Source organism: Tetranychus urticae, chromosome 3 (genome assembly GCF_039701765.1).
Source record: "Tetranychus urticae isolate SD_2017Ah chromosome 3, NJAU_TeUrti_SD_1.0, whole genome shotgun sequence".
NCBI classification, from domain to species: domain Eukaryota; kingdom Metazoa; phylum Arthropoda; class Arachnida; order Trombidiformes; family Tetranychidae; genus Tetranychus; species Tetranychus urticae.
Window position 1 is genome coordinate 7,283,621 of NC_142960.1, and position 26,557 is coordinate 7,310,177.

At 33.6% G+C, this 26,557-nt stretch overlaps 3 protein-coding genes across 3 annotated transcripts; all 3 read right to left on the reverse strand.

Annotated features, from left to right (window-relative positions):
* Window positions 1–716: 716 nt before the first annotated feature.
* Window positions 717–16,272, reverse strand: LOC107367053 (uncharacterized). The gene is made up of 2 exons (XM_015934717.3): window positions 14,979–16,272; window positions 717–2,382 (listed from the first exon to the last, which is right to left on the reverse strand). Exons 1-2 carry the CDS (start codon window positions 15,721–15,723, stop codon window positions 2,078–2,080), a joined length of 1,050 nt encoding a protein of 349 aa, XP_015790203.1. The 5' UTR covers window positions 15,724–16,272; the 3' UTR covers window positions 717–2,077.
* Window positions 16,273–17,317: 1,045 nt separating this feature from the next.
* On the reverse strand, window positions 17,318–19,262 carry LOC107367052 (uncharacterized). The gene is made up of 2 exons (XM_015934716.3): window positions 18,215–19,262; window positions 17,318–17,651 (listed from the first exon to the last, which is right to left on the reverse strand). The coding sequence occupies exons 1-2, from the start codon at window positions 19,071–19,073 to the stop codon at window positions 17,410–17,412; spliced, it is 1,101 nt and encodes a 366-aa protein (XP_015790202.1). The 5' UTR covers window positions 19,074–19,262; the 3' UTR covers window positions 17,318–17,409.
* Window positions 19,263–20,494: 1,232 nt separating this feature from the next.
* Window positions 20,495–25,906, reverse strand: LOC107367123 (uncharacterized). Its single transcript, XM_015934811.3, has 2 exons — window positions 24,356–25,906; window positions 20,495–21,250 (listed from the first exon to the last, which is right to left on the reverse strand). Exons 1-2 carry the CDS (start codon window positions 25,329–25,331, stop codon window positions 21,033–21,035), a joined length of 1,194 nt encoding a protein of 397 aa, XP_015790297.1. The 5' UTR covers window positions 25,332–25,906; the 3' UTR covers window positions 20,495–21,032.
* Between the last annotated feature and the right edge of the window lie 651 nt (window positions 25,907–26,557).

Here is a 26,557-nt window from a genome sequence, read left to right on the forward strand (position 1 = left end):
CAATAAATTGAATTTTCAGCAACAATTCCACAGTCTAGTATTCTAACTGTAATTGCGATGAAATGTTGATATCACGTTGGCATCTTTCTGATTGGTTAGCTGGTTGTTTCCATTGAGCGACATTGGATTAACTCTTGTTATTAGATGCGATTGTCAATAAGTCTCGCTAAGGGATTGGAATCAAAATTTGCAGATTCAGCTCATTAGCTTCTTCAAAAATTTAATCATTAGCATAAACTTTAAATTTGAAATTGCTCAAAATGCTGAGACAGTTTTTGAGTTTAGGTAAAGTGGTTTCATCCAAAGTTAGTGCTGGATGGCGAGAAAATGCAAAGACAGGCCAATCCATTGATCTGCGAAACAAATTAGTAGTTCATTCACCGACGACGTATGTCCAGTTGCATGTTGTTCTGCGAAGTTGGTTATTTCCAGATTTGGTTATTCTGTGAATTTCGATTTAAAGTTAATAAGATTTTAATTCTTATTTACAATTATTCGCGACCGAAAAAGGCAAAAATTTCATTTTCTGCTCATGCAACTATTAATTGATAGAAATTTGTTAACTGAACAGCTTTAAACAAAAATCATGATTAATTGAAAACAATTTGATGCTCTGAAGCTTGATAATCAAACCTATGAGTCCTTCGACCCGAAAGAAAAGGATTTACCCAATTCGTCTCTAAACTGTTCCGAGTGTTAATTAAAATTTGAATCTATTTTTGTCAAATTTTTGCATTTTATTTTCATTAAGATGTTTTTTTATGGTGAATTTGTTTGGAACTTTCAGGTCAATGGATGATGATTTTGTAAGGATGATGACACAAAAAGATAGGGAAAGAGGTAAAGATGAGTGACTTGAAAAGAGATGAACAAGAGAGAAAAAAAGAGTTGTCTATGTAAATTACATGGTATATGGAAGTTTGACTGAGTTTCATTTTTTTCCGTTTTTGCTTTGATAATGATAATATGCTCGTTCATAATGATGATAATGATAATATTATAAGCAACTAGAGCCACAGAAAGATAGAGACAGATACAAGACAGAGAGAAAGACAGAAAAGGAAAGAGAGTGAAGAGAGAGAGAGAGAGAAAAAGAGTAAGAAGGAGATTTCGAGTGAGAATAGCGTGATTTGGATTAAGCTGAGTTTGTATATTTTCAGCCAATTATTACAACAATCGCAACATTGAGAAACGAAATGAGATGAAATGAGGAAAAGGAAGAAACAGTGAGTCGAGTGAGGAGAGAGAAGTGAAGAGTTAGGTGAGTGACAAAAGAGTAAAATGAATAATTCCAAGTTCGAACTTCTCTCGTCATTGGATGTTTCCTCTCTTCACCCAATTGGTTCAAAATCAATGACTTTTTTTTGCCCACTTTTTCAACATTAAATTTGGTGAAGCAACTTTCGTGTGTTCACCTCACAATTTACCTTGAAAAGTGTGCAAAAAAAAGGAAAACATGATTTGCATTTCCAGTGAAACTGAGTGAGCAGAATGTGTGTGAGAGAAAGAGTTTGAAAGTTTTTAGTTTTTCATTAACTTGGAATATTTCACCTTCTTTTTTTTCAGACTCACTCATCCTTCTCATGAGGTTTCCACTTTTTTATACATCATTTTACAGAATATTTATTATAATTACAGAATCAATAATTTTCTTCCTCTTTTCTCATTCATCTTTTTTTTCTCGTCCTTTTTGTTTGTTCCTTTGCTTTTTCCTTTTTGCCTTTGCCATCTTCATCATCTTCCTCCTTCTTTCTCCTCCTTCTCATTTGCACTTTAGCTTGGTTGTACTCGCATTGATGCTCATTTTATGTTGCATTTTGATGTTACTTTTACGCTTTGCTTTTATATCATCTTTTTATATTATAATTTGGATAGAAATTTTTTTTGTTTTTTTGCTTTTTTTCGCGTTTTCTTCTTCTTCTTCCTCCTTTGCGTTTTTTGTTGCTTTTTGCTGATGCTTACAGGTCAACGTTTCGTTGATGCACTTTTCGCATTTCACTGTTTTCTTCCTTTATTTTGTTTCTCCTTTGCTTTCATATATTCAATAATAATTATAATAATAATAATAATATCAATATTATGCTTTTGTTTCTCCATGATGGTGAAGATGGTGTAGATGATGATGCGACTCGGGTCCTAACGTTAATTGAGGCATATGAGGAGGAACCATGCTGGAACTTTTATGCTCTTTCTTCCACTTCATTCGTCGATTTTGAAACCAAATCTTGATCTGTCTTTCACTCAGGCAAAGTGAATGAGCAATTTCAATACGCCGACGACGGGTTAAATAACGATTATAATGAAACTCTTTTTCCAGTTCCAGGGTTTGATATCGAGTGTACGATGTCCGCTGTCTTTTAGTTTCACCCATTGCATTGACTCCTAAGTGACAAGAAAACAAGAAAAAATCATTAGAAGGCGAATAAATAATGAACCAGAAAAAGGTCAAATTTTAGAGAAAATAATTTCTCTCAATGTAAACTTTTCACTTTCATCCAGATGCACATTGACCATTAACTGAGTGACCATTATTTTTCCAATTATCATCATCTTAATGTGATCAAAGTTTTTCTACCTCATTAGTTGATAAGGTAAAAAGAAGGTAAAAAAAAGGTCAAGAAGGAAAATCTTTTACCACTTCTGTTGACCATTTTTCGCTTGGACCAGAAGAAGAAGAAGAAATTTTTTTACCAAAAGCTGGTCAATAAATGGTCAAAAGTAAAACTCAAACAGGACGACACACATTCGAATAGCCTTAGTTAATATTTGAAAGTTTAATTTATGACATTTTACTGACCATAACTTTTTCACCCTTTTCTCTTTGCTCTCTTTACTCTTTCACTTTTTACCTTTTACCTTGTTGAATCAAGGAAAGGAACGAAAAGAAAAGTTTTCACTGAAAAGATGTACATTGGCATGATGCTTTCCTCTTCAGCTGATAACCCGCTGTTTTATGTTTAAAATTTTTTATTGCAGGTAACATGTTTTTATTCATGTGTTTACTATCATCATTAAAATATCATTTTTATCATCACTGTTTGACTCTAAATGACGCTTTTTGCCGAGGCAACATTTTAATACTTTTATTGTTGCTAACAAACTTTCCTTTCTTTGAAAGGTTCTTCTGTGTTAAGCCAAAAATAAATGGCTATGGCTACTTAACAAGGTGAATCAAGGTGAATATTTACATGGAGCAAGAAAAAAGAAGAGTCACAATTTAGCTTCAGGTATTAATAAACATTGTCAAAGAAGAAGAAGAAGAAGAAATGTGAAAAGAGAAACATTGTACGGCTGTTAATAAAACCTCAAAAATTAAGGACACAACCGGAACCTTTGCAAGTCTAAAGTTACTGTAAAGGGGTTAAATAGGCTGAGGAACCATAAAAACTTCAGGTAAACTTAAGATACCATGAAAATATCATTTGCACGCTGTTTCACCTTTCTTCTGTTCTTCTTTGCTTTTGTTTTCTTTCTTTTCTTTTTCGCTGGTCAATGGTGTTGTCCAGTGAACAGCAAAAGATGAGAAACTATTGAACAATTTTTTGATTAATTATCACTTCTTTTGATAAATTAATTTCTGTCTCTTTTTTTTGCCAGCTTTTATTCAACCTTTTCATTCCCATCTTTGCAACAATAATTTTGGGTTAACACAAAAATGCAATTTGAGGTCAACAATAAATGATTGGAAACAGTTAATGATTAAAGGTGAAAAGAGGTGAAAAGGTATTGATTAAAAAAGAGAAAGAAGAAGAGAAAAGAGGAAAATGTAAATAATATTTAATTCACCATCAACTTTGATTATTGATTACAAGTGTAAACTTTGATTACTATTTATTGCCATTTATTGGGTTAACAATTGGATTGTCAATTGATCACAACTTTTACTCTGATTAATTACCCAAGAGAGAGAGAGGTTTGTATTTGTCTTGACCCAATAAGGTGTAAAGGTTTAATTGGTTGAAACCCATTTGTTTGTTGCATTTAATTGTCTATAAATCAACGGTAAAGAAGCAAATGGTCAAAATTAAAATGTTTAAATTGATATTAAAAGGCAACGAAAGGTAAAGAAGGCAAACTGAAAAGGTTAAAGAATAAACGAAAACACAGAAAAAAAACAATTTTCTGTGACTAAATGATCTCAATTAATTCACTAATTGTAATTAAACTTTGCTCATTCAACTTTTCTCTATTCATCTTGCTTCACTACCTAATAGCATTGGAATGATAAATAATTTACCTTGAAATTAAATATACAATCAACATTACATCAACTGTAAATGCATTTTTGATAATAATAAATTGCATTTTTCTTCTTCTTCTTCTTCATCTTCTTCTTTTCTTCATCTTTCTCATTCTCAACACCAACATCAAAATGAGCAACAACAGCAAGATGAAGAAGATGAAGAAGAAGCAAAAAAAGGATCCAAAGTTACTATTTACAATTTACCTTTGTTCTTGGTGAAAGAGAGACACAGAAGAGGATAAATAAGTGACTCGATGAACATCATGATAATAAATAACTGTCACTTCGCTTTCCTCTTTCATCTTCCTTTACCATCTTCCCCATCCTTCTCATGCAAAATTAGGCATTTTACATGAACCTTCTTTTCTCCTTTTCATCTCTCACTTTCACCCAGTCGACAGTCTCTCTCTCTCTCTCACAATCTCACTTTTCTCTCTTTCTTTCCACTCTTCATCAATTCAAAGTTTTCCTGTTTTCCTCTGGTTCCATTTTTTTGTTTTGTTTCCTTTCAGTTTGCCTAATATATAAATGACTTAAAAGAGCTTGAACAGCTCCTCATCACTTTTGTCTACTTCTTCATCATTCTCATCATTCTCTTCTTCATCATCATCTTTGCTGTATCTTTCCACTCTTCTCTCTCTCTCTTCCATCATCCTCTTTCTCTCCTCCTCTTCCTAATTATCTGTCTATTCATCTTCACCATTCAACTATTATCTATAAATATAAAGTCTCTTTTTTTCTCTTCCAATTTTCATTCTCTTCTGTAAACTTTTCAAGCGACTTTACTCGACAATTTGTTCAATCTCTTCATGAAACTGCAACTCTTTTGGTCAATAGTTACCTTTCAATGTTACCTTTCCTTTTAATTTGCTCATGTTAAACAAGAGGCAATCATTTTTCATCCAAACAGTAATTCATCTTTTCCCTTCTTCCAACCTTCTCATCTTCATCTCATCAGTCTGGTGAACTTTAACAACAACAGAAGCAACATGGAAACATTTGATTGGAACAGAATTTTTGCTCAAAGAATTGTTCAAAGAAGAAAAGGTGAAGACGAAAAAGAAGAAGAAGAAGAAGAGAGTCAAAAGTAAAGCTCAAACAGCATCAACAATCAACAATAGGAAAAAGGGGAGAGAGGAATGAACGAGGAAAAAGAGAAGGAAAATGAACATTCCTTTCGATGAAAAGGAACGCAACAGCCAAAAGATAAAGCTTTTTGATGAAGATAAAGACGAAGATGAGAAATGATGAACAAGAGGAAAAAAAGGTGAATGAATGTGAAAGATAGGAAAATCGACAAGCTTTCTCTTCTTTTCTCTGTTTTTTTTTGTCATGTCGATCAGCAATTTTCATTGGAAAGGAATGAAAAACAGAATTGGAAGAAAAGGTATCTCGATGATGATAAAGATGACGAAGAAGAGAGAAGACGAGAGAAAAAAAAACAAAACAAAACAAAATATATTTGGATCAATACAAAGATCTATACAAAACATGTAAAAGTTTTTTCCCTTTTTTTCGCTGCTTTTTTCATTCTTAACCTCACTCACCTTCTTTATATCATATCTACACGCTACAGATTTTCACACTTGGATGAAACTCAATTTTATCGGTTATTTTGGTAGGATTCCATTCTCTATCCTCTTCATCATCATCATCATCTTCCCCTTTTGCATCATCATTTTCATCATTTCTTCTATAACTTTTCATTCTGACCTTTCATTTACAGTCTGTCAACCAACACAGAACACATTTTCTCTTCTCTTTTTTCTTCTTCTTCTTCTTGTTGCTGTTTCATGATTATGATGATGATAATGATGATAATGAAGAAAGTCCTTCTTTTTCCTCCTCCTCTTCAATTTTCTCCTTTACTCTCTTTCATCATTAAACAACACTTGATATTATTCCATACACACACATCATGTGATAATAATCCTTTTTTTTCACTGGAATTCCATGAAGAAGAAGAAGAGAGAAAAAAAGCAAAGAAAAAAAAACAGATGATGATTCTTATAAAGATTGAAATGATTAAAGGGAAAAAAGGGAAAACAAAATTATCTCAATTGGAATCGATTCAATCAGTAACAACTAAACAAAGAAAAGGATGAGAAATGAAGACGAAATAAGACACAACTTGCAAGAACAATGAGCTTATTTATCAACTTGAAACTCAAACAAATGTTCACTTTTCAAATGGTTTCGCAGTTTGATTCAACTTTGAGGTTGTAAGGAAAAGAGTGGCGAAAAAAAACAGAATCCCAGACACATGGGGTAATAGTCCAGTTTTATTGCCCTTTTGGGTCCGGTAACATTTTTTGGCCAACACTAAGCGTCTAAACGATGGACAAAACTCTTGGCTTAGCATCAATTAGCAATGAGAAGCAGAGGAAAAGGGTTAAACGTTTTGCTCTCAGAACACAGAGTTTCGCCAAAGTTTATCAAAAATTAAATCTCTTCTCATCTTTACTCCTTATTTATGTTCAATGTTACAGAATGACAATTGAGTGATAAAAACAAAACAACAGGAACCAAACTGTGAACGTTTTGTAAAAGTCAAAAGAGCAAAGTTAACTTGTTAGTTCCGTTTCATTGTTTGAAAGTTTTGGGTCATTTAGATGAGCAAAACGTTTCTTTTTGCGGACTTTGTTTCTTCAAAACTCTAAAGGCGATTCTGAAATAACGCGAAAATCTGAGAAATGGAAAGCTAAAAATAGCTCGGTCAAATTGTAGGGTCAAAAAATAGACTTAAGAGTTTCTCAATTTTTAAGCAAAAAAAAAGTGACCAAACATGGTCAGTTTAAGGGTTTCACTCTAATGGAGTTAATTGATTCACTTTTTTTCTAATGGATGCTTGACAAAATGGAGAAAATTAGTTAACATGGCGATTGCCATCAATATCATTATGAAATCATCTGATAAAAATAACTCCAATTGAAAGCACTTTTCATCTTATCATCATCGCTCTTCATCATTTTCTTGTCTTTCCATTTAATACATTGTAAATTTTTCTCTCACTTAACTAATCCCATTAATTTTGATTTATCAACTTTCATACTTGGCTTGCCAATTAACCAACTGTATGAACTCAACATGAAAAAGATGATGAGAAGAAGAAGAAGAAGAAAAAAAAATATCAAAATGAACAAATCTAAACTGAACAATTATTGCAGTCAAAGTGAGCCAAAAGCGGCAACAACTGAAAACTCATCAGCCAAGATGAAGTAAAATGTTTCTAAAAGAAAAGACGAGAAGATGAAAGGATGAAGAGTAAATATGAGCGAGAGAAGAGGCAAAAACTAACAAATCATATTTTAAGTCCAATTTAGTTAACCTTCAAAAATCGTCTCGTGTATAGGGTTTGGCCTTGTTTGGTTACTCTTATTGGCTGTTCATCTCAAGACTCAAGAAATATGATTGACAGAAAAGGAAAGAAAAAAAAGGCAAAAATTCATATTTTAGCCCTTTGCTGTTGTTTGCCTTCGCCCAACAAAACTTTTTGCCTCTCGTTAGCAAATATTAATAAAATATTATTATTAGCTTTTGACTTTTGTTTCACAAACCCAAAGTGTCGCACAACAACAATCAAGGTAACCACAAAAGATTGAAATGAGATTATATTCAGACCTACAAGGTGTAATCATGTTGACTGGGAGGTAAAAAAAGAGCAACTCGGAGAAGGAAAAAGAATAAGAAAAATTAATTATTTTCTTCAGGTCCATTCGACGGTGATGATGATTATGATGATAATGATGATGAGGCAGTGAGATGCATATCAATGGGGAAAAGACACACATTTTTTTATAGCTTCTCGGGACAACAAAAGAGCGCAACTTTCAATCATTTACTCAACCAACCTTAATTAGAAGAGCTGTTTAAATGTACATAAAAATGTCTAAATGTGAAAACAAAACACAAATACTAACCCAAAGTTTTCTGTCCCATTCTTTCATTTCACATTTTTCCTCTTTCTTTTCCTTTCTTTTTGCTTCCCTCGTCATCATTCCCATTCTGTCCTCATTGACATTTGTATCATGTACTTTAACCAATTAGGAACAATTTTCATTTGGATTGTCTCCAACTCTATATTAATGTTTCATGTTTTATTTTTTACTCTTTTTTCGTCTTCGTCTTCTTCTTCTTCCTCTTTCTGTTCATCTTTCTCTTTCCAGTCTTGAGAGGTTGTTCATTGAAACAATATTTAAACATATTACAGGGTTACCACACTTGGAATGAATTATGTTGATGTTGAAGCGAAATTAATAACGATAAAAGTAATGATGATGGTAATGATAATAATAAATTAACTTTTACAGGTAAGATAATGTTTGTTTTGAGGGTTTTGTTGGAGCAGGCAAAATGATAAACAGTTGACAATAAATATGAGAAATGAGGGGAGAATGGAAAAGAGATTGAAATCAATTTTAGCCTTTTATTAATAAGATTATTATTTATTCACTGAACAGCTCACAGTTATTTGTTGTAATTAATTGTTCAACAAATTGGGTAACATAAGGTTCCATGACATTCAAGTGCAACCTAACAGTGTCTCTGTATTGGCTAAGTGTGTGTGTTGGCTGAGTGTTTCAATTTGCATTTTGCATTTTTTTCTAATTTTTTTTTCTTCTTCTTCTCTTGTTCCAGTCTAACGTGTTAAGTGAAAAAATATTATTTTTTTATAGATTGAATGAACCAGAATAATTTGAAAGCAACCAGAATTGATAGAAGAGAGAGAGAGAGAGAGCAATGGAAAAGGCAAAATATTGTACAGAGTAGGAAGAAAATGATGATGGAGAAGGAAGATGAAGATGAAAGAAAATGGATAAAAGAGTTTGTTGATATGAAATATGCACTGAGCCGGGAAAAGAAACTGTCAGTCAAGGTTACTTTAAAAGTAAAAAAGGTATAAGAAGAAAGATGCACGACTGAAGATGTTGTTGATGATGATGGAAAGATGAGGAGAAGAGTAAGTGATAGAGAAGAAAAGGTAATGGAGAAGGATGATGAAAATGATGAAGATGGTGATGATGATGGTTGCAAATGGAAGGAATATGGAAGTGTTTGGTGAAAATGATGAAAAAGTCTGATTTGGAAGATGAAGGCGAACAAGAAGACTTTGAAAGTTGACTGACGAGAGAAGGATCAGAAGGAACAAAATTTACCAAAGAGTAAGGGCGGATGCAAAAACCAGAAAAAATTGGATGAAAGAGAGAAAAAAGAAGATGATGAAGAAGGTAATGGAGAAAGATGATGAAGAGTGGAAAGAAGGGAATATGGTTACAGAAGTGTTTGTGTTGATGGAGAGAGAGAGAGAGGAAGAGAGAGAGAGTAGGACTTTAGTTGCAAGTTGACTGACGAGAGAAGCTTCAGAAGGCAGCATTTACCAAGGAGTAAGGGTGGATGCAAAACCAGAAAAAATTGGATGAAAGAGAGAAAAAAGAAGATGATGAAGAAGGTAATGGAGAAAGATGATGAAGAGTGGAAAGAAGGGAATATGGTTACAGAAGTGTTTGTGTTGATGGAGAGAGAGAGAGAGGAAGAGAGAGAGAGTAGGACTTTAGTTGCAAGTTGACTGACGAGAGAAGCTTCAGAAGGCAGCATTTACCAAGGAGTAAGGGTGGATGCAAAACCAGAAAAAATTGGATAAGAGAGACAGATGAGAGAGAGAGAGAGAAGATGAAGATGACGAGAAAGAAATGATGAAGAGAGAGAGAGAGAAAAGGGAAAAGAAAGAAAATCAATATATCACAATTTATTTTTCAAGTCATACAGAGATGGATTTGAATATTATTGGTGGATAAGGTTTGATATGTAAAAGTATTGAGCCGATCAATAAGAGGTGCGTGCAACCCAAAAAGTCCTCTCAGTCTGTATTTTTGGTCTTTTTTGTTCAGTCTCTTGCTTCTGCTTTTTACCATGTTTGTTTGTCTTACTCATTTTTCAAAGAACAAGATAAACCTTTTTTTCCCATTATAATCAAATTGAATCATTGTCTTTTTATCTTCACTGTCTCACTCTCTCTCTCTCACTTAGTATTTGATGTTGAAAATGATAGACAATAGCCACACACAGTACATGGAGAGTCGAGAAACGTCAACAGAGCAACAGAGATACAGCAATAGCAACAGCAGCAGGAGAAGCAATAAAAACATCAAAACAAAAGTCAAGAAACTGGCTTATCATTTGCGTATTTTTATCCCAAAGGTTTGCCGACACCCGATGGTTAAAGTTGCCTTTTGGCCTTCTTTTTCACTTTTCCCATTATGACAGGTTTGTTTTATTTGGTCAAATCTCTTCTTCTTCTTTTTTAATGAACGTCGACTTATTTACAGGAAATTGGTCCAATTTTGAATTTTTTTTCTTGATATCACCAATGATATGGATAAAATGTGGATGAGGAGGAGAGGGAGGAGAAGGAGGCGGAGGAGGATTGAAGGAATAAAGGGAAAGATGAACATCTTCAGATGGCAAGGCTTTTGGTCAAAAGAGAGACACTTAATGGTGGAAACTCTTTTCTTGCTCTAATGAAATGATGATCAACAAAAGAGGACAGAAACAGACAGACTTATTGGATATGATTGAAGAAATGTTGAATGAGAAAAGAAAGTGAATGATGATCATGTTTAATGATGATGCTGATAATGGTAATTTTGGGATGAATCTTTTTCTATTTTTTTGCCTTTTTTTGCTTCTCTTTTTGCTTTACTTTTTCGAAGCGTGTTTGGTCAAAGTTAAACCAGAAATGATCATCTTAGATCATCCATAATCTTTTACTCCAAAACTATATTAAGAATAGAACATCATTTGAAAAAAAGAAGAAGAAGAAGATGAACAAGAGAAAACTGATGATGATAATGATGATGGTGGAAGAGGATATTTTGTTTTGATATAGCTTAAGGGTCCAAATGAAAGTTGCGAGATATAAAAGATCCAGAGAGAGAGAGAAACGAGGACAGTAGAAGAAGAAGCGAAAATTGAAGTTAAATGTATGAAAAGGAATTGGTTGGGTGTGGAAGATGAAAATGATGAAGAAAAAAGAAAAGATGAAGTAAAGGAAGATGATGATCAAGAATCCCAGGCCAAATGACACCATTTTGCTTTTGATGCAAGAAAATGTTGCCTCAATAAAGTGATCATAATTGTTATCACATCTATTTGTTGGTATAAAAAAAGTGAAAAATGTTGCGTCAAGGTTGTATTCATTTTGCAAAAGGCAATTGAAAAAGTTGGTTGAAACTGATTCCTATTCAAAATGTCTTCTCAGCTCATCTTTATTCCTTTCTACTTTTTCTCCATGAAATTTGATAACATTTTCCATGAGAAGAAAAACGTTTATTTTTCTTCAACTTGGAAAGCCTTGGATAAACACATGAGCAGCAACACACACAAAAAAACAGGAACAATCAGCACAATTTAACTGAAACTCAACACTTTCAATTTTTATACATTTCGATTAATCTATAATTTATTAATATGTTCAATGTTGGTAAATTTGCTATTCTAACCAGGATGAAATGAGCAATAACTCAAATTGAAAGACTGATTGAAAAGCAAAGAATAAAAATTGTCCAAATGTTTCAGTTGAAAGAAATTCTTGGAAAAAATTTCTCTTGGCCAAATCGGTCGCAACAAAAAATTGTAAATGTTTCGATAGCTGCTTGGACAAACGAGGTCAAGATTGAAAATTTGTTTTCCTCTCAGAATGTTATTCATCTACAGGTTTATACATAATAATGCGCAACATTTTTGTTGGTGCCAGATTGTCGAGACGATAAGGCACCTCGTCTGACGTGTCAAGTTGGATGATGAATAAGATGAGATCAAGAAATATATTGCCTGAGTCAACATGGAGATAATTCATTTTTTCAACGCTCCCCAATTAAGGAGGAGTTTAGTCTTTGAATTTCGGCGTTTCGATTTCTTTACCAAATAACTTGAATCGATTTCTTGATATAACGATAAAAACACTAGAAATGAAATTTGACTAAATTCAATCTATTTACCAAAATTGCAAATCATGAAAAACATTTCCTGATGAGTAGTGTAATAAGCTCCACTTCGGTATTATCCCAATGTTGACTATGTGGGATGTATGTATCCCAATGTTATTTTGATTATAATTGATAGTCTTATTTAATTGTGAATGATTTAAATGTTAAACTGTTTATAAAATTTGACCTCCAACCCGTTCTCTAGACGGCAATATTAAATTTTTTCAGCTCAAGGATTATAGACGCAACGCATTACGCCTTAAGATGGATTCTGGTAAAATATTAAAAATGGGTGCAACCAGTAAATTTGAAAGTAAAATTAAAGGTGAACCGTCAGTTGAAGCCAGACTGGTCAACATGATGAATTCAGGGTAAATTGACGAAGCAAGGTCTTAGCGTTCTGATACTAACACTTCAAGAATCAGGAATAGTCAGTAGCGACGGCTGTTTGTCTATAAAAGCATTTCATGACAAAGACATTTCACTCATCCTGTTTCACCTAAAAATTTTTTAAACCTGTAAAGAGGATCAATTTATTGCGTTTCTCAATAAGCTCATTGAAAGTGACAAATATATTCTAATAGAGACAGTTTTACGGTATTTGGATTAGTAATGGGTATTTTAAAGCATTTGATTTACTTCAAATGTTATGATTTCATATTTTTACTCGATTAAAGGCAAAACGATAAAATGTCACAGAAAATGTAAAATTCATCAAAAAAATGTAACTATTTTTTGCACACTGATCTGTTTTTCAAAAGAGTTAATGATTCAAATTGTTCGACGCGTGTTTCTTTGCAATTGAAAAGCTTTATGTAAATTTATAGCAACAAAAAATTACAAATTCCAAAACAATGTCTATCGATCGATCGCAATCTCGAAAATGTGTCTTAGAAATTGTGATTTTTGATCATTTCACGAACCCGTCACTCATGATCCAAGATTAAAACCAGCTTCCATCACTAAACTCACAATAATCAGCAAAATTTTAGTACCAATTGATTATTGGTTATTTAGCCGAAATTGAAAGTAGCGTGATTGGACAGGAAAAGGTTCAACTAGTTTATACTTAATAACTTGTTTTCCTTACATTAAAAATTGGTCGAAATAGACATTATCATTTTTAGAGAATCGAAGTATAAGATGACCAAAAATTAGCACAAAAAGCGCAAGTTGGAGCATTCATTTTTTGATTGATTTTAATGCATAAAAGATAATGGCAAAAAAATTAGAGATTTTCATTTTTACTGGAATTAATTGAAATTATTACGTGAATATTTCTTAAAATGATTCCCAATAGGTGATACAATATTTGATCTATTTGATAAAATTCGGATTAGCCTAAGCGTTAAAAATTTGAACGGAGATTTAACATTAGGTTCTATGGAAGAAAGTTCATTTTCGAATTACAATAATTTGTTAAATCACAGCTTATTTATGGTTCTTTGGCTCACCCAAAAATTGTGATCTTTATCAACAATTACGAGAGTTATCATTCATCGACTGAATAAATTCTATTCTCTCATTGAATACTCATATCAATGATTAACAGAAAACGGTATCGATGATAAATCTGATGTATTCAAATCGAAAATAAAAGCTTGAACTTGCCCTTTTTGGGCTAATTTTCGGTCATCTTTCACTTCAATTCCCTAAAAACGCTCATGTAAATTTCGATAATCTCAATACGAGGAAAATAAGTTATCAAATGAAAACGCAACAAAAATGATAATTTGAATGAAAATATTAAATAATAAAAGTTTAATAAAAGAACGAAATTGATTTGTTTACAAAAACATTGAATACAACTTGAATGTGATTGAAGGTGAAAATGCAAATTTACAGGGAAAATGAAGATTGGGCCAAAAAGCTTGTCCCAATGAAACGAGCACAAAAACTGGTAAAGAAGGGTTTAGAAATGTTGCTCTTTATATAAAAATAACTTGGGTTAAGCTGGGTTGGGCTTTTATTTAGCATTTGGTTTGGGTAAAGGTTGACTGTTGCTAGACTGGTTTAGGTCAATTTGATTGGTATTGTAAACCATTTTAGGTCCACTTTAGGTCAACTTTCTTCTTTTCTATAATTTTGCCTCTTTCTTTACTTTCTGTACACCTCTTTATACTACTCTTTACACTGTTTACCTCATTGTTTTCAAATTGAATTAGATGGAGTTTAAAAGATTGGTTCAATGGGTCATAACCGATTACGACGATAAAGATTGAATAATAAAATGTTTATTGCATTTGTTAATAGACTTGTTGATAGCTTGTTGTGGTTTCCTAAATTACATCATAAACACATCATCATCCCCATTAAATAGAGTCATTGGTTTTTATTTTATGTCTTTTTTTGGTGACTTGATCTCAAGTGCATCATTCAACTAATAGTAACAATAAAAAAAAAGATAAATAAACAAAAGTGAAACAAGGTGAAAAATTGTGGCACCTTTTACAGGTAATAAGTTACTATTTATGGTGTAAAGTTGAACAACAAAATAACCGTTTTTCTTGCTCTTTTCATTCAATCTTTTTTACTCTTTAGGTTAAGGTCAAGGTTAATGGCACCTTTATTGCACAATAACATGGTTTATCTTGTTTTCACGTCTCTCTCTCTCTCTCTTCCAGTTACTCTCTTTACTCACTCTTTTATTGTTTGTTTACCTTTTACTTTCTTTCATCTTCTTCTTCTTTTCCTGGCTCGTAAATTATCACAACAACATGAGGCAAACGGATAACACAAGGACAACTTACTTTGACCGACATGTACTTTCCTCATCCATGGATAAATTTGAGGTTGGTTTTTGCTGTTTGATTGACTTGTACCAGTATTAGAACCAGAATTGTTACCACTATTTGCATTTGAATTGTGATTAGAGGAACCATTTGATGAGTTGCCACCGCCACCGGTATCATCGGCTACACTTGCACCAATCGTTGCACAACCAGCACCAGCACCTGCACTGGTTGAATTATTGGTTGAACGTCCTGTTGAAGGGTTAACCAGACCACTACCAGTTAATGTTGGTTTAGTGTCATTGGAATGACTAGCACCAGTTGATGAGGTTGCACTGAGATCTTGAGGTGAAGAAGCCGATTCCAGGGGATTTGAAGCATACTTACAACTGGATGGTGTTGGGGTCCTATTTGATGAACTGTTGGCCGAGTGAAGACCAAGGTTTACTGAGCCTGGAACATTTCCAGGTCCAGTGACACCACTCAAACCGACAACACCGGTAGCTGCCGAAACAGCACCAGCAGCGTTTGTAGCTTGTGCGTACGTTTCTCTATCACTATGGTGAGTATGAGAGTGAGGATGCTGAGAATGATGATCACCACCTCCATTGTGAGTCAAATAAGATGAATAAGGTCCAGTTGCTCCACCTGGTGATGGACCCGTTGCTGTACCATAACAGTTGTTGTAAGCTTGCGGTGTATAATAGTCACGGGTTTGATTATAGCATGAGGTTAATGGATTAACAAATTGATAAGAGCTCATAACTGTTACCTCAAATAATACATATGATTTATAAATTAAGTAGTATTACAACATGTAATAATATCATATATTTATATTTTATGGTGACTCTTTTATGGTGATGATGATGATGATGATGATGCTTGATGATAATGGGTGACGATAAAATGATGATACAATTTTGTTATATTTTTGTTATAATATTTCAATAACACACAATCACACCAAGAACCAAAACCAAGTAAATATACAATTTTCAACTTTAACCAAAAAGTGAATCTTGTTGAGCTTGTTACGCACTGTTTTATGTTCACTGTTTTATACACTAACTGATATCGAGGCTACCGTTTGGTTATATAACTTGAAGAGAGGAGAGACAAAGTGAGATACAAGGGAGGGAAATTGTTATGAAAAAGGCAAACAGAGTGAGAGAAAGAGAGAAGAGAGAGAGACTAGAAGAGACTTTTTTTTGATAGCGGGAGAGACTCTTGGTATTGACGGTGATCTGAGGTCTTCTAATAGTTCACTCGATATGATACTGTCTTGTGTGTGTTGTGCCTGCCTGCCTGTGAGAGAGTCAGTGAGATGATAAAAAGATACCAAAGGAAAAGAAGATGATGATGATGATGATGAAAAGGAGAGCGATAAAGAGACTGAAAATGATGAAGATAGAGAAAAGAAAGTGAAAAAAGAAAGAGAATGGGCAGCAGCTTCCGACCAGATTCATCATTACGTCACACTCACGTGATATCCATACACATCCTCATTCAAGTATTTTGTATATTTTTATTGGATCTGCGCGGTTATTAAATGAATAAAAGTGAAGAGAAAAAGAAAGGCAAACCCAATTTTGTTCCCTCTCTCGACTCACTCTCTCTCTCTCTCTTCTCTCTACTTTTCTTCTCACTTTTTGCCTCTCCATTTTCACTCAACTTTCACCAACTCCCCCACCTTTGAAACTCAAGTTTCAATTTTTATCTCTTTTAAATTTTCTCTCAACACACTCTAACACCGAGAAAAAACCACTCGCTTGACATTTATTTAACCTTCAGGTCGTTTTGCGCACCTTTAATGTTCAACATTTATCTTGAAACTTTTGCATATGTTTGCTCAATATTTTTTGTTTGTTTGTTTGCTTGTCCTTCAATTGTTCATGAAATGTGCACTTTAACAACCAAAATAACTGGAAATTTATTTTCCAATTGTGATGAAATTTGCATTGAATGGATTCGCGCTTCTAACTTGTATTGATAAACTTTTATTTTACATGTTCAGTGATTTAGACGACGTTTCAATTAATGTCAGGTGAAGTTTTAAATGTCTGTTTCCGTTTCAATAGAGAAGGTTCAACTTGACTAAACTTCATCGATAATCTCTTCAGCTTTTCAATTGTAATTTTGCATTCTCTCGATCTTCTGAGGATTTTTGTTTCGTTTTTTGATCGGCTGATTGGATCAACCATTTCAACTGACAAAATTTACATTCGAATCCATTTTGCATTGTTTCATGATAGTTGTAAATGCTATGAAATGACCGCAAAAAATACCTACCTTCGTGAACCAGATTTACTTTTTTTGTATAAATTGGTTTTATTTATAATTTAATGAGCAAATCATTTTGATAGATAATTGAATGTGAATATTTTTGAAATACATGTGAAATTCATGACCAATGTCATGTTGGATAGTTTCATTTGTAAATGTTATGTTATGTTTGAGTTAGAAAATATTGTTTCTCTAAATAAAGGTCAGGTACATTTGGCTCCTTCTTCTGTTTCATCCGTCTATTTTGGAACCAAATTTTTATCTGTCGCTCGGTGAGATGAAGTGTATGAGCTATTTCAACTCGTCTGCGTCGAGTTAAATATTTATTTGAATGAAATTCCTTTTCAAGCTCCAATGTTTGATAACGGGTATAAGTTTGACGAGTCCGTTTTGAACCTGGAGTGGCTTTTGTGATTGACCATGAAATGATGAATCGCCAATGAAGAAAAAGAAAAAATTGTTATTAATAATTTATTTCAAAAAAAATTGCTCAAGTTGAAACAAAATGAAAAGATCGATGGCTTTCAATTTTCAATAAAATGCTACTCAAAGCAACCTAAAGATCGGGGTAAAAAGGCAAAGGCAAAGGTAAAGAAAAGCAAGCTTCTTCTTCTTCATTCATTAGCTATTGACTATTTATTGCTGACCATTGAACGACTTCAAGAATCACAATTTCACTTTCTTTTGGTTCTTTTTATTTTCTATCTTTAAATTGCAACTTCAACACTGAAATGAACTACCAAAGGTACATTATCGGCTCACGATAATATGAGAAGCACACTTAGATCGAGTTCTTCTAATCTAGTTTTATAAATATAACTTTTAATGGAAAAGCAACTTTGATAAAATTTTCTGTTTTATTACAATAGAGTACTTCAGGATTTAGCATAAATCAATCAATCAGGAGCAATCAGTTGAACAATAGAAAGTAAATGTCATGAGAAATTACGTTGAATTCCGTTACTTACTTTGATTATCATGAGCTTTTTTCATCCAAGGATAGATGACGGGTTGACCAGTACCTGAAGCACCTGAATTACTTCCGCTGTTCCCTGAGATTGCACAGTCCGGTGGAGAGGGAGGATCACTCATTGATTGAATGTCTAATAGATTAGATTTAACATCTAATTGTTGATGATTTGATCCAGTTTGATGAAGAGATGAAGATGATTGTTGTTGTTGCTGCTGTTGATGACTAGGTGAGGGCGAAGGTGATGAAACATTGGGATGATGATGGTGTGATAGGAGACCAGATGAAGTAGCTAAAAGGTGATGAGGATGAGTTAAAATTCCTGGTGAAGGTTCAAGGGAAGAATCGGTTGAACCAAGTGAAACATTTTGACCAAGTGATCCCATGGGACCAGCACCGGGAACACTTTGGGTTCCATAATATTGTTGATGAGGATGGTGAGGGTGAAGGGGCGATGAATGGTGTCCAGGTGAATGGTGAGTCAAGTGTTGATGGTGCGATTGAAGATGATTTTGCAGGGAATGTTGAGAATGGTTGAGATGGTGCGGATGGTGAGGTGATCCATAGTTGGAAAGGGAATCGTTGACATGAGTATGATAACCGGGAATCGGTGTACTTTGGTGATGATTGAATGAATGATGGGAAGAGGAATGATGATTGAATCCAAAAGTGTTGACATTTGAACTGTTGGAACTTACACTTACACTTCCACCTCCACCACCACCACCACCAAGTCCAGATGAACTTCCCGTAACATCATAGTAACTTGAATAGCCGCCACTCGCAGCATCCTCCGCGGCTGCAGCAGCCGTATATGCCGCTGGGTTCATCACAAACGAACTCATGGCAATACTCATTAATTTTATACTTCAATTGGATGGCAAAGAAATAATTTTGAACTAAGCTGTATCTCTCTCTCTCTCGCTCTTTCCTCTCCCTTACCTTTCTCACTCATCTCACCTATTTAGCTCTCCCTCTCTCTCCCTCTCTCATTCACTCTTTCACCATTTTCTGCAAACACACTATCATTATCTTCTTTCTTGCTCCACCCACTTTGTTTTCTTTCACTCTTTCAAAAACTTTGACTTTCGAGTTGCGAATGAGACTTGGTGAGTTTTTAACGGCATAAACCACTGGTGCTATCAAATAACTTAATGACAGTTATTGATAAAATCGCGTTCTTAATTCAACTTCAATCGTTTTTTTGTTCACCAACTGATTATCCTAATGTAACTTTAATGGGATAACAAAGAATATGCACATTTTTGAACAAAAATTTCTGTTTCTGTTCAATAAAGTTGGATTTGCAAGCAAGTGACTCACTTCAGTCGGTGACAATAGATAAATAATTGAAACTCATTTTTCACCGATAAATGTTTATGTTGATGAAACAATTTTTTTGATCTACCAACAGTTCTCTTGATTTTGAGCGATGGCCTTAAAGCTTTGAGCCTTGATATTTCAAGAATGGAAGCACTTACAATGACCATTCTTTCAACATCATTGATATTTTAATCATGATCTTACATGAGGTGAATCAAGATTATGAATTTCAGTTAAAAAATTAAATGGACAAAACGGACTCAGTTTTCATGGTCTTTAAAACTCACTAACAACGAGTCTCGACCTCAAAACAGTCAGAACCCGACAGTCAAAACCTTCATAGTTACCCTTACACCTTTAACCACTGAACTAACTTGAGCTCATATTTTTAAGAGATTTTTAAATCTGATTTTAATAAAAATGCCCAAGTTTTAAACCCAAATATCTTAGGAACCAATATACTCGCAGATGAAAGCTATTAGAGGTTTACCTAACTGATCATCCTCTCGAATGATATTTCTCTCACTCAAAACTTGGCTTCGGCGATTCAAGTACTTTCCTTGAAAGTCTCAATTGAATCGAAAGACAAGGTTTTTGAATTTATTTTTCAAGACATGTCAAGTCACTTGTCAAGACATTGAATGGTGAATGTAAAGTAAAGAATCAATAATCAAACGAATAACCAACAAATTGAGAAAACTAGTTTCCATAGGAACCATGCATTACATCAAAGTTTTAAGTAATGATAGGCACTTGATATTAATAGACCAAAATTTGGATCGAAGGTGAAATCAAAAGACGCATCACGTTATATGAAGCCCTTTGAAGAGTAAATAATGTCTTTACCTTTTCTACTTACCTTTCATCTTCTATCAATGAGAAAATTGAGTTTCATGGATTGGCCGAAATGCAGAGAAATAGCAAGACAAAGGATACTTACTTTAATAAAGGTACATTTCAAGTGGTCATCAGTCAATCTTTATTACAATCCTATCAATTTTTTCCATTTTTTGGATCATATTTTTATTTTGCAAAATCAAATTATATTTTCAAAAATAAAGGTAAAGTTTTCTTGTATTATATTTGTATTTTTATATATATATATTTATATATTTATAAACAGTTAAATGGTATTGAATTTTTCGTTCGTTTTCGTATCTTGGTGTCGTTTAAATGTTAAATTATCGCTGGGAGTGCATTTTGGACTGAATGAGGTGCTTTTGTTTGGATAAAAAAATATAAAAAGAGAAGAGAGAAAAGAGCGTTGAGCGAAAAAAATTTGCTTTTGTTCAACATAATTTGTCACCTCAAGTTTAATGATTATTTGGTATTTTTGATGTCGATTCAATTCTGTGATTTTGTTTCTTTGAACGCGCTTCAAGTGTATTCAATATTGATAGTTAATGGATAAACTAATTTGGTTTGTGAATGTAATTTCAGTGTTTGTGTGCTTTTCATCGATTCATGATTAGAACAACAATTTTCTTTCTTCTCTAACTAAAGTTGATTGCAGGTACTTTTGACTCTTTTTTCTGTTTCATCCGTCGATTTTGGAACCAAATTTTTATCTGTCGCTCAGTTAGATGAAGTGTATGAGCTATTTCAATCCGTCTGCGTCGAGTTAAATATTTATTTGAATGAAATTCCTTTTCAAGTTCCAATGTTTGATAACGGGTGTAAGTTTGACGAGTCCGCTTTGAACCTGGAGTGACTTTTGTTATCAACAATCAAGGCAATGAAAAGGAGAAGAAAAATGAAGGAGAAAAAGAAATTCGTTAGTTTATAGTTTTAATAAAATCCAAGTTTACTTAAAATTGATAACAAATTTTGTGATAATTTGACAAGTTGGAATTTTGTTGCTCAAACAAAACTATCTAATGAAATGTGAAAACATGAAAGTTGGAAGAAAAAGAAGCAAAAAAACTGAGTTTTTCAGTTTGATAAGTTTCGTTATCTGATTTTGAAAGTTGTCTCTCAACATTTAATGGCTTAAGTGATTTTTGTGTTAATTGGTAGCACTGGATGTAACAGTATCAAACAAGATTGCAGTTTTTTGTATTTCCAATATTATCTAGTCGCAACGAATGAATCAATGTCAAAGCCCTACACCTTTGCGACAAATTGAAAAACCACCAAAAAAACAAAAAGTCACAAAAGGTAAAAGGTAATAAAAAAAAGTCCTTTTCCGTTTCGTTTTTTCTACTTTTTTTCATTCATCATTCAAAATGTAAATTGAATTAAAATTAACTCGAAAAGGCTAAACAACTCACCGGCTATTAGGGTATCAAAAAGTTCTGTCTTTTCTCCCTAATGATTTAGCTTCGATTTTAAATTAGTTATGTTTATTCAATTGACTCAATAATTTCACGGATACAATAGCATGAGTAGGAGTCAGAACTTGCTGATATTTTTGATGAAAAAATTAAAAGCAAAATAAATATCAATCGAAAGCTTGTGGACCATATAATCAATGAGCAAATTTGAATAACCAGCATTGAAAAGAGTCAAACCGACTGACTGTAAAGATACAGAGTTTTCATAACAAAACCGCGTTCAAAACCAAAACTTACTTTCAAACTAACCAAAACTTTCATAAGACAAAAACTTTCGATTTAAAGAGTTGCTCTATTCAGAGTATGTAAAGAGGATTGTCACTAATTTTTCCAATGAACTTCCACTGAAGATTGTGAATCACATATAATAAGTTATTACATTATCAAAATATATCAAAATGCTAACTCATATCACACTATGCATAAGAAAAGAAGCACCGGTAATTAACAAGCAACAAATGGTTTACGTACTGAATAAAGATGCTCCTTAACTCGAGAGATTTTGTCTTATGAAAGTTAGTTTTGAATATTTGAACGCTGGTTTTGTTGTTATGAAAACTCTGTGTTTTTACAGTCAACTGGATTTAATCTTACGAATGTTTTTTCATATGAAAGTCGGTTCTATTCAAACGAAAATGATTTTTACAATATTTATTCAGTCAATTGAGATTTGCACAAACATTATATTTTAGAGTTTTCAGTTTTGAGGGTTTTTCATTAGGAATTAGAGCGTTTGATGTTCGCTATGAGCATTTCTCATGTGTCGCGATATTTGATATCTTGAACTTGAACCATTATTTCTGTTTTCCTACCAATACCATATCGTAACTCATATTCATATTTTCTGCGGAAAAATATCGATATATATCGGTTGATTCGATATATTAGTACATCACTAATTTGAGCAATTTAAAAGGGGATTGAATTCAGTTATGATTGGAGGTCTTCAGCTATTACCTTGGCACACAACAACAATGTTAATATCATGATTTTCAGCTGATTGCCAATAGATTTTTATCCGAAACACATTTATCATTCTTGTTGTTTCTTTTCAAAAGTCAAATCTTTTTAACTTTCATTTGTTTTCTTTTCTAACCATTTTCATTATTTAACCATTGGCAACTAACTGACCACTTTGGACTTGCACGGCTTCAAACATCACTTTTTTACCCTCTTTTGCATCCTTTCCTTCTCTCTTCTCTCTTCTTCTTCTTTCATCTTCTTTCATCTTTTCATCTTTTCTTGCTTCCAAAATTTTCTATTCACGAGCTTTCCATTGGTCAATTGATTGTTGATTATCATTATATTATTATTATTATTATTCATTTTTATGAATAAATATGTTTCCTCGAGGTTTTCCTTTTATTTGCATTTCTATCCTCATTGACTGATAAATAAGCATCAATAGTCATTGAATACGGGCGTCTGGTCATTTGCTGGTCAATTCTTGGTCTATTTACTACCAATTATATGGACATATTAAGAGATAAGCAAAATGCGCCATTTCGAGTATCAAGCTGCTTGAAGTTACTCATGAAAGTTTTTGGCTTAGAAAATTTTCCATGTAAAATAAAAGTTCGTCCAACTCTTATATTTATATTACAATAATTTTCGTTTGAATAGAACCAACTTTCATATGAACCAAACCAGAATTGAAAAGAGTGAAATTGACTGACTGTAAAGACCGCGTTCGAAAGATTAAAACTCACGAGTTAAGAGTATCTTTAGTCAGTGCTTAGATTATTTCGTTAATCGTTAATTACATGTTTTCTGGAGTATCCCTGAATATAAGTCAACGTTTTGATAAAAGTTGGCTTACAATCTTCAGTGGAGGTTTATTGGAAAAATTAGTGACAATCCTCTTTACATACTCTGAATAGAGCAACTCTTTAACTCGAAAGTTTTTGTCTTATGAAAGTGAGTTTTGGTCATTTGAATGTGATTTTGTTATGAAAACTCTGAGTCTTTACAGTCAGTTAGTTTTACTTTTTTCAATGTTGGTTTTGTTCATATGAAAGTTGGTTCCATTCAAACGAGAATTTTTTATCGATATTTATTCAGTCAATTGAGGTTTTATGATCAATTTACAAAAACATCTAAACTAGATTTTTGAAGTTTATAAATAATGTTATTTTTCTTGTTTACTAAATGAATTATCTGTTTTTGATTCTTTCATTACTACATGATTAGTCAAATCACATTGATACGTGAGCATCATTTTTCATGCTATTTTGTTTCTTGTTAGTTTCTTTTACTCAGCACCCGGTATTTACACTTTTGCTTTTCAATTTATCAGTAATTATCTCGTCATTAGTTTTCGTTCTGAAAGATAAGTCTTCATTTTCGAGACTTATTTTTGTCTGTAATACAACATTTTCTGTTTTTTTACCATTTTTTCATTCATTTATTTTCTTTTTCGATTTGATGATTCTAACTTGATGTGAAACTAAATGTCGAGATAAGAGTTAATGATGGTTGTTTACCTTGATTATCATGAGCTTTTTTCATCCATGGATAAATAACAGGTTGACCAGCACCTGAAGCACCTGAATTACTTCCACTGTTTCCTGAGATTGCACAGTCCGGTGGAGATGGAGAATCACTGATAATTGATTTAACTTCTGATTTAATATCTAACTGTTGTGTTTGATGGTGATGATTGGATCCTGTTTGATGTCGAAGGGATGATGAAGATGATTGTTGTTGTTGATGGTGATTAGATGAAGGTGAAGGCGATGAAACATTGGGATGATGATGGTGGGATAAGAGACCAGATGAAGTAGCTAAAAGGTGATGAGGATGAGTTAAAATCTCTGGTGAAGGTTCAAGGGAAGAATCAGTTGAACCAAGTGAAACATGTTGACCAATGGAGCCCATTGGACCCGAACCGGGAACACTTTGGCTTCCATAATATTGTTGATGAGGATGGTGAGGATGAGAGAGTGGATGGTGAGGTGAATGGTGAGCATGATGATTAGTCAATTGTGAGTGATGATTGTGATGAGGATGGTGAGTGTGGTGAGGATGATGGGGATGATGAGGTGATCCATAGTGTGATCGAGGATCGTTGACATGGGTAGGATAACCGGGAATGGGTGAACTTTGATGATGATGGGAATGATGGTTAAATCCAAAAGAGTTGCCAACACAAGATGAAGTCACTGGTGAAAGGTGTCCAGAGTTGACAGTTGAATTGTCATTACCAGGATTCCCGTTTGAACCTCCATTGTTACCACCATTTACAGATCCATTTGAGTTGCCACCAAGCACACTGTTGACCGATGAATTGACAACAACACTAGACCCACCACCACCACCGCCACCACTGACACCACCAAGTCCCGATGCACTTGCAGTAACATCATAATAACTTGACAGGGAATAGCCACTGGCAGCATCCGCCGCGGCTGCAGCAGCCATATATGCCGCTGGGTTCATCAAAAACGAACTCATGGCCATTAATTTTAAGCTTCAATTGGATGGCAAAAGAAATAATTTCTTGAAAAACTCTCTCTCTCACACACACACAACACACTCTCACTCACTGACTCACTCGATATTATTATTTCTACTTTTCTCTCTTCCTCTTCTCTTTCTATCTCTGTTTCTCTCTCACTCTCATTCCTACCAACAAACTTACCTTGTATCTGACTGACTCACTCAATTTTCATTTTCCTCCACAATCACTCAACAAGCAACCATGCCCCACCCTCCTATCCCCTATTACCATAAACACGTGATAAGCCGTGAGCCAACCGTGAGTGGATCAAGTTTGGCCTCAGTTTGGGCCGTCAATAAACACAATGAACACACAACAAACAAACAAACAACAGTAGTAAGCATAACATGAAAATGTATCAATGCACATCGAAAGGTAAGAACAGCAAGCAAAAAAATATCGAGACGATAAGAGAGAGAGAGAGAGAGAGAGAGAGAGAGACAGAAAACGGAATGATAAGAAAGAGTAGAAAGAGGAATGACAGTGATGAATTACAGAGCAGACTGTTTAGGGATACACCTTTCTTCGTCTTATTTTTGAAACAGAATATCAGCTCACTCATCTTGTGCTCACTGCTCACTTTTTGTTTCTCTTTCCTTGTTCTTCTTCTTCTTCAACTTTTTTTTTCTCCAAAAGTTTCAATTCTCTTTCTTTTCATTCTTTTAACATTTATACCTGCCTCCTTACCTTTCTCTCTCTCTCTCTCTCTCTCTCTTATTCCCACTCACCTCTCTCATCTCCCTGATACTCCCCCTTTTCTCTTCTTTATATCTATTTATTTCTCTTTCATCATCTTCGACAAACAACTCACTCACTTAAATTATCCTTATTCTTTACATTTTTCTTCTTCTTCTTTTTCTTGCAAGAATAATATTCCAACTTACCTTTGCTTCTGCTCACTTTCCATCATTTCTCATCAACTCTCTATCAACCATCACCCACCCCCATCATCATCACCTTACCTCTTCCTTTGACTCACCATAAATCTACTCAACTCCCACTTTCCCACCCCACTCGCAGCCTTAATATCAAAAACTCATATCGTTCTTTGTCAACTTTTACCTTTTACTTTACTCTTTGCTCAATATTTTTGTTTTGCCAAAAGAAGAAGAAGAAGAAGAAAAAAGAAAGGAATAAGAAGAGAAAAAATCAATGTTGATTTTTTGTCTTTTATTTTAGTCTCATT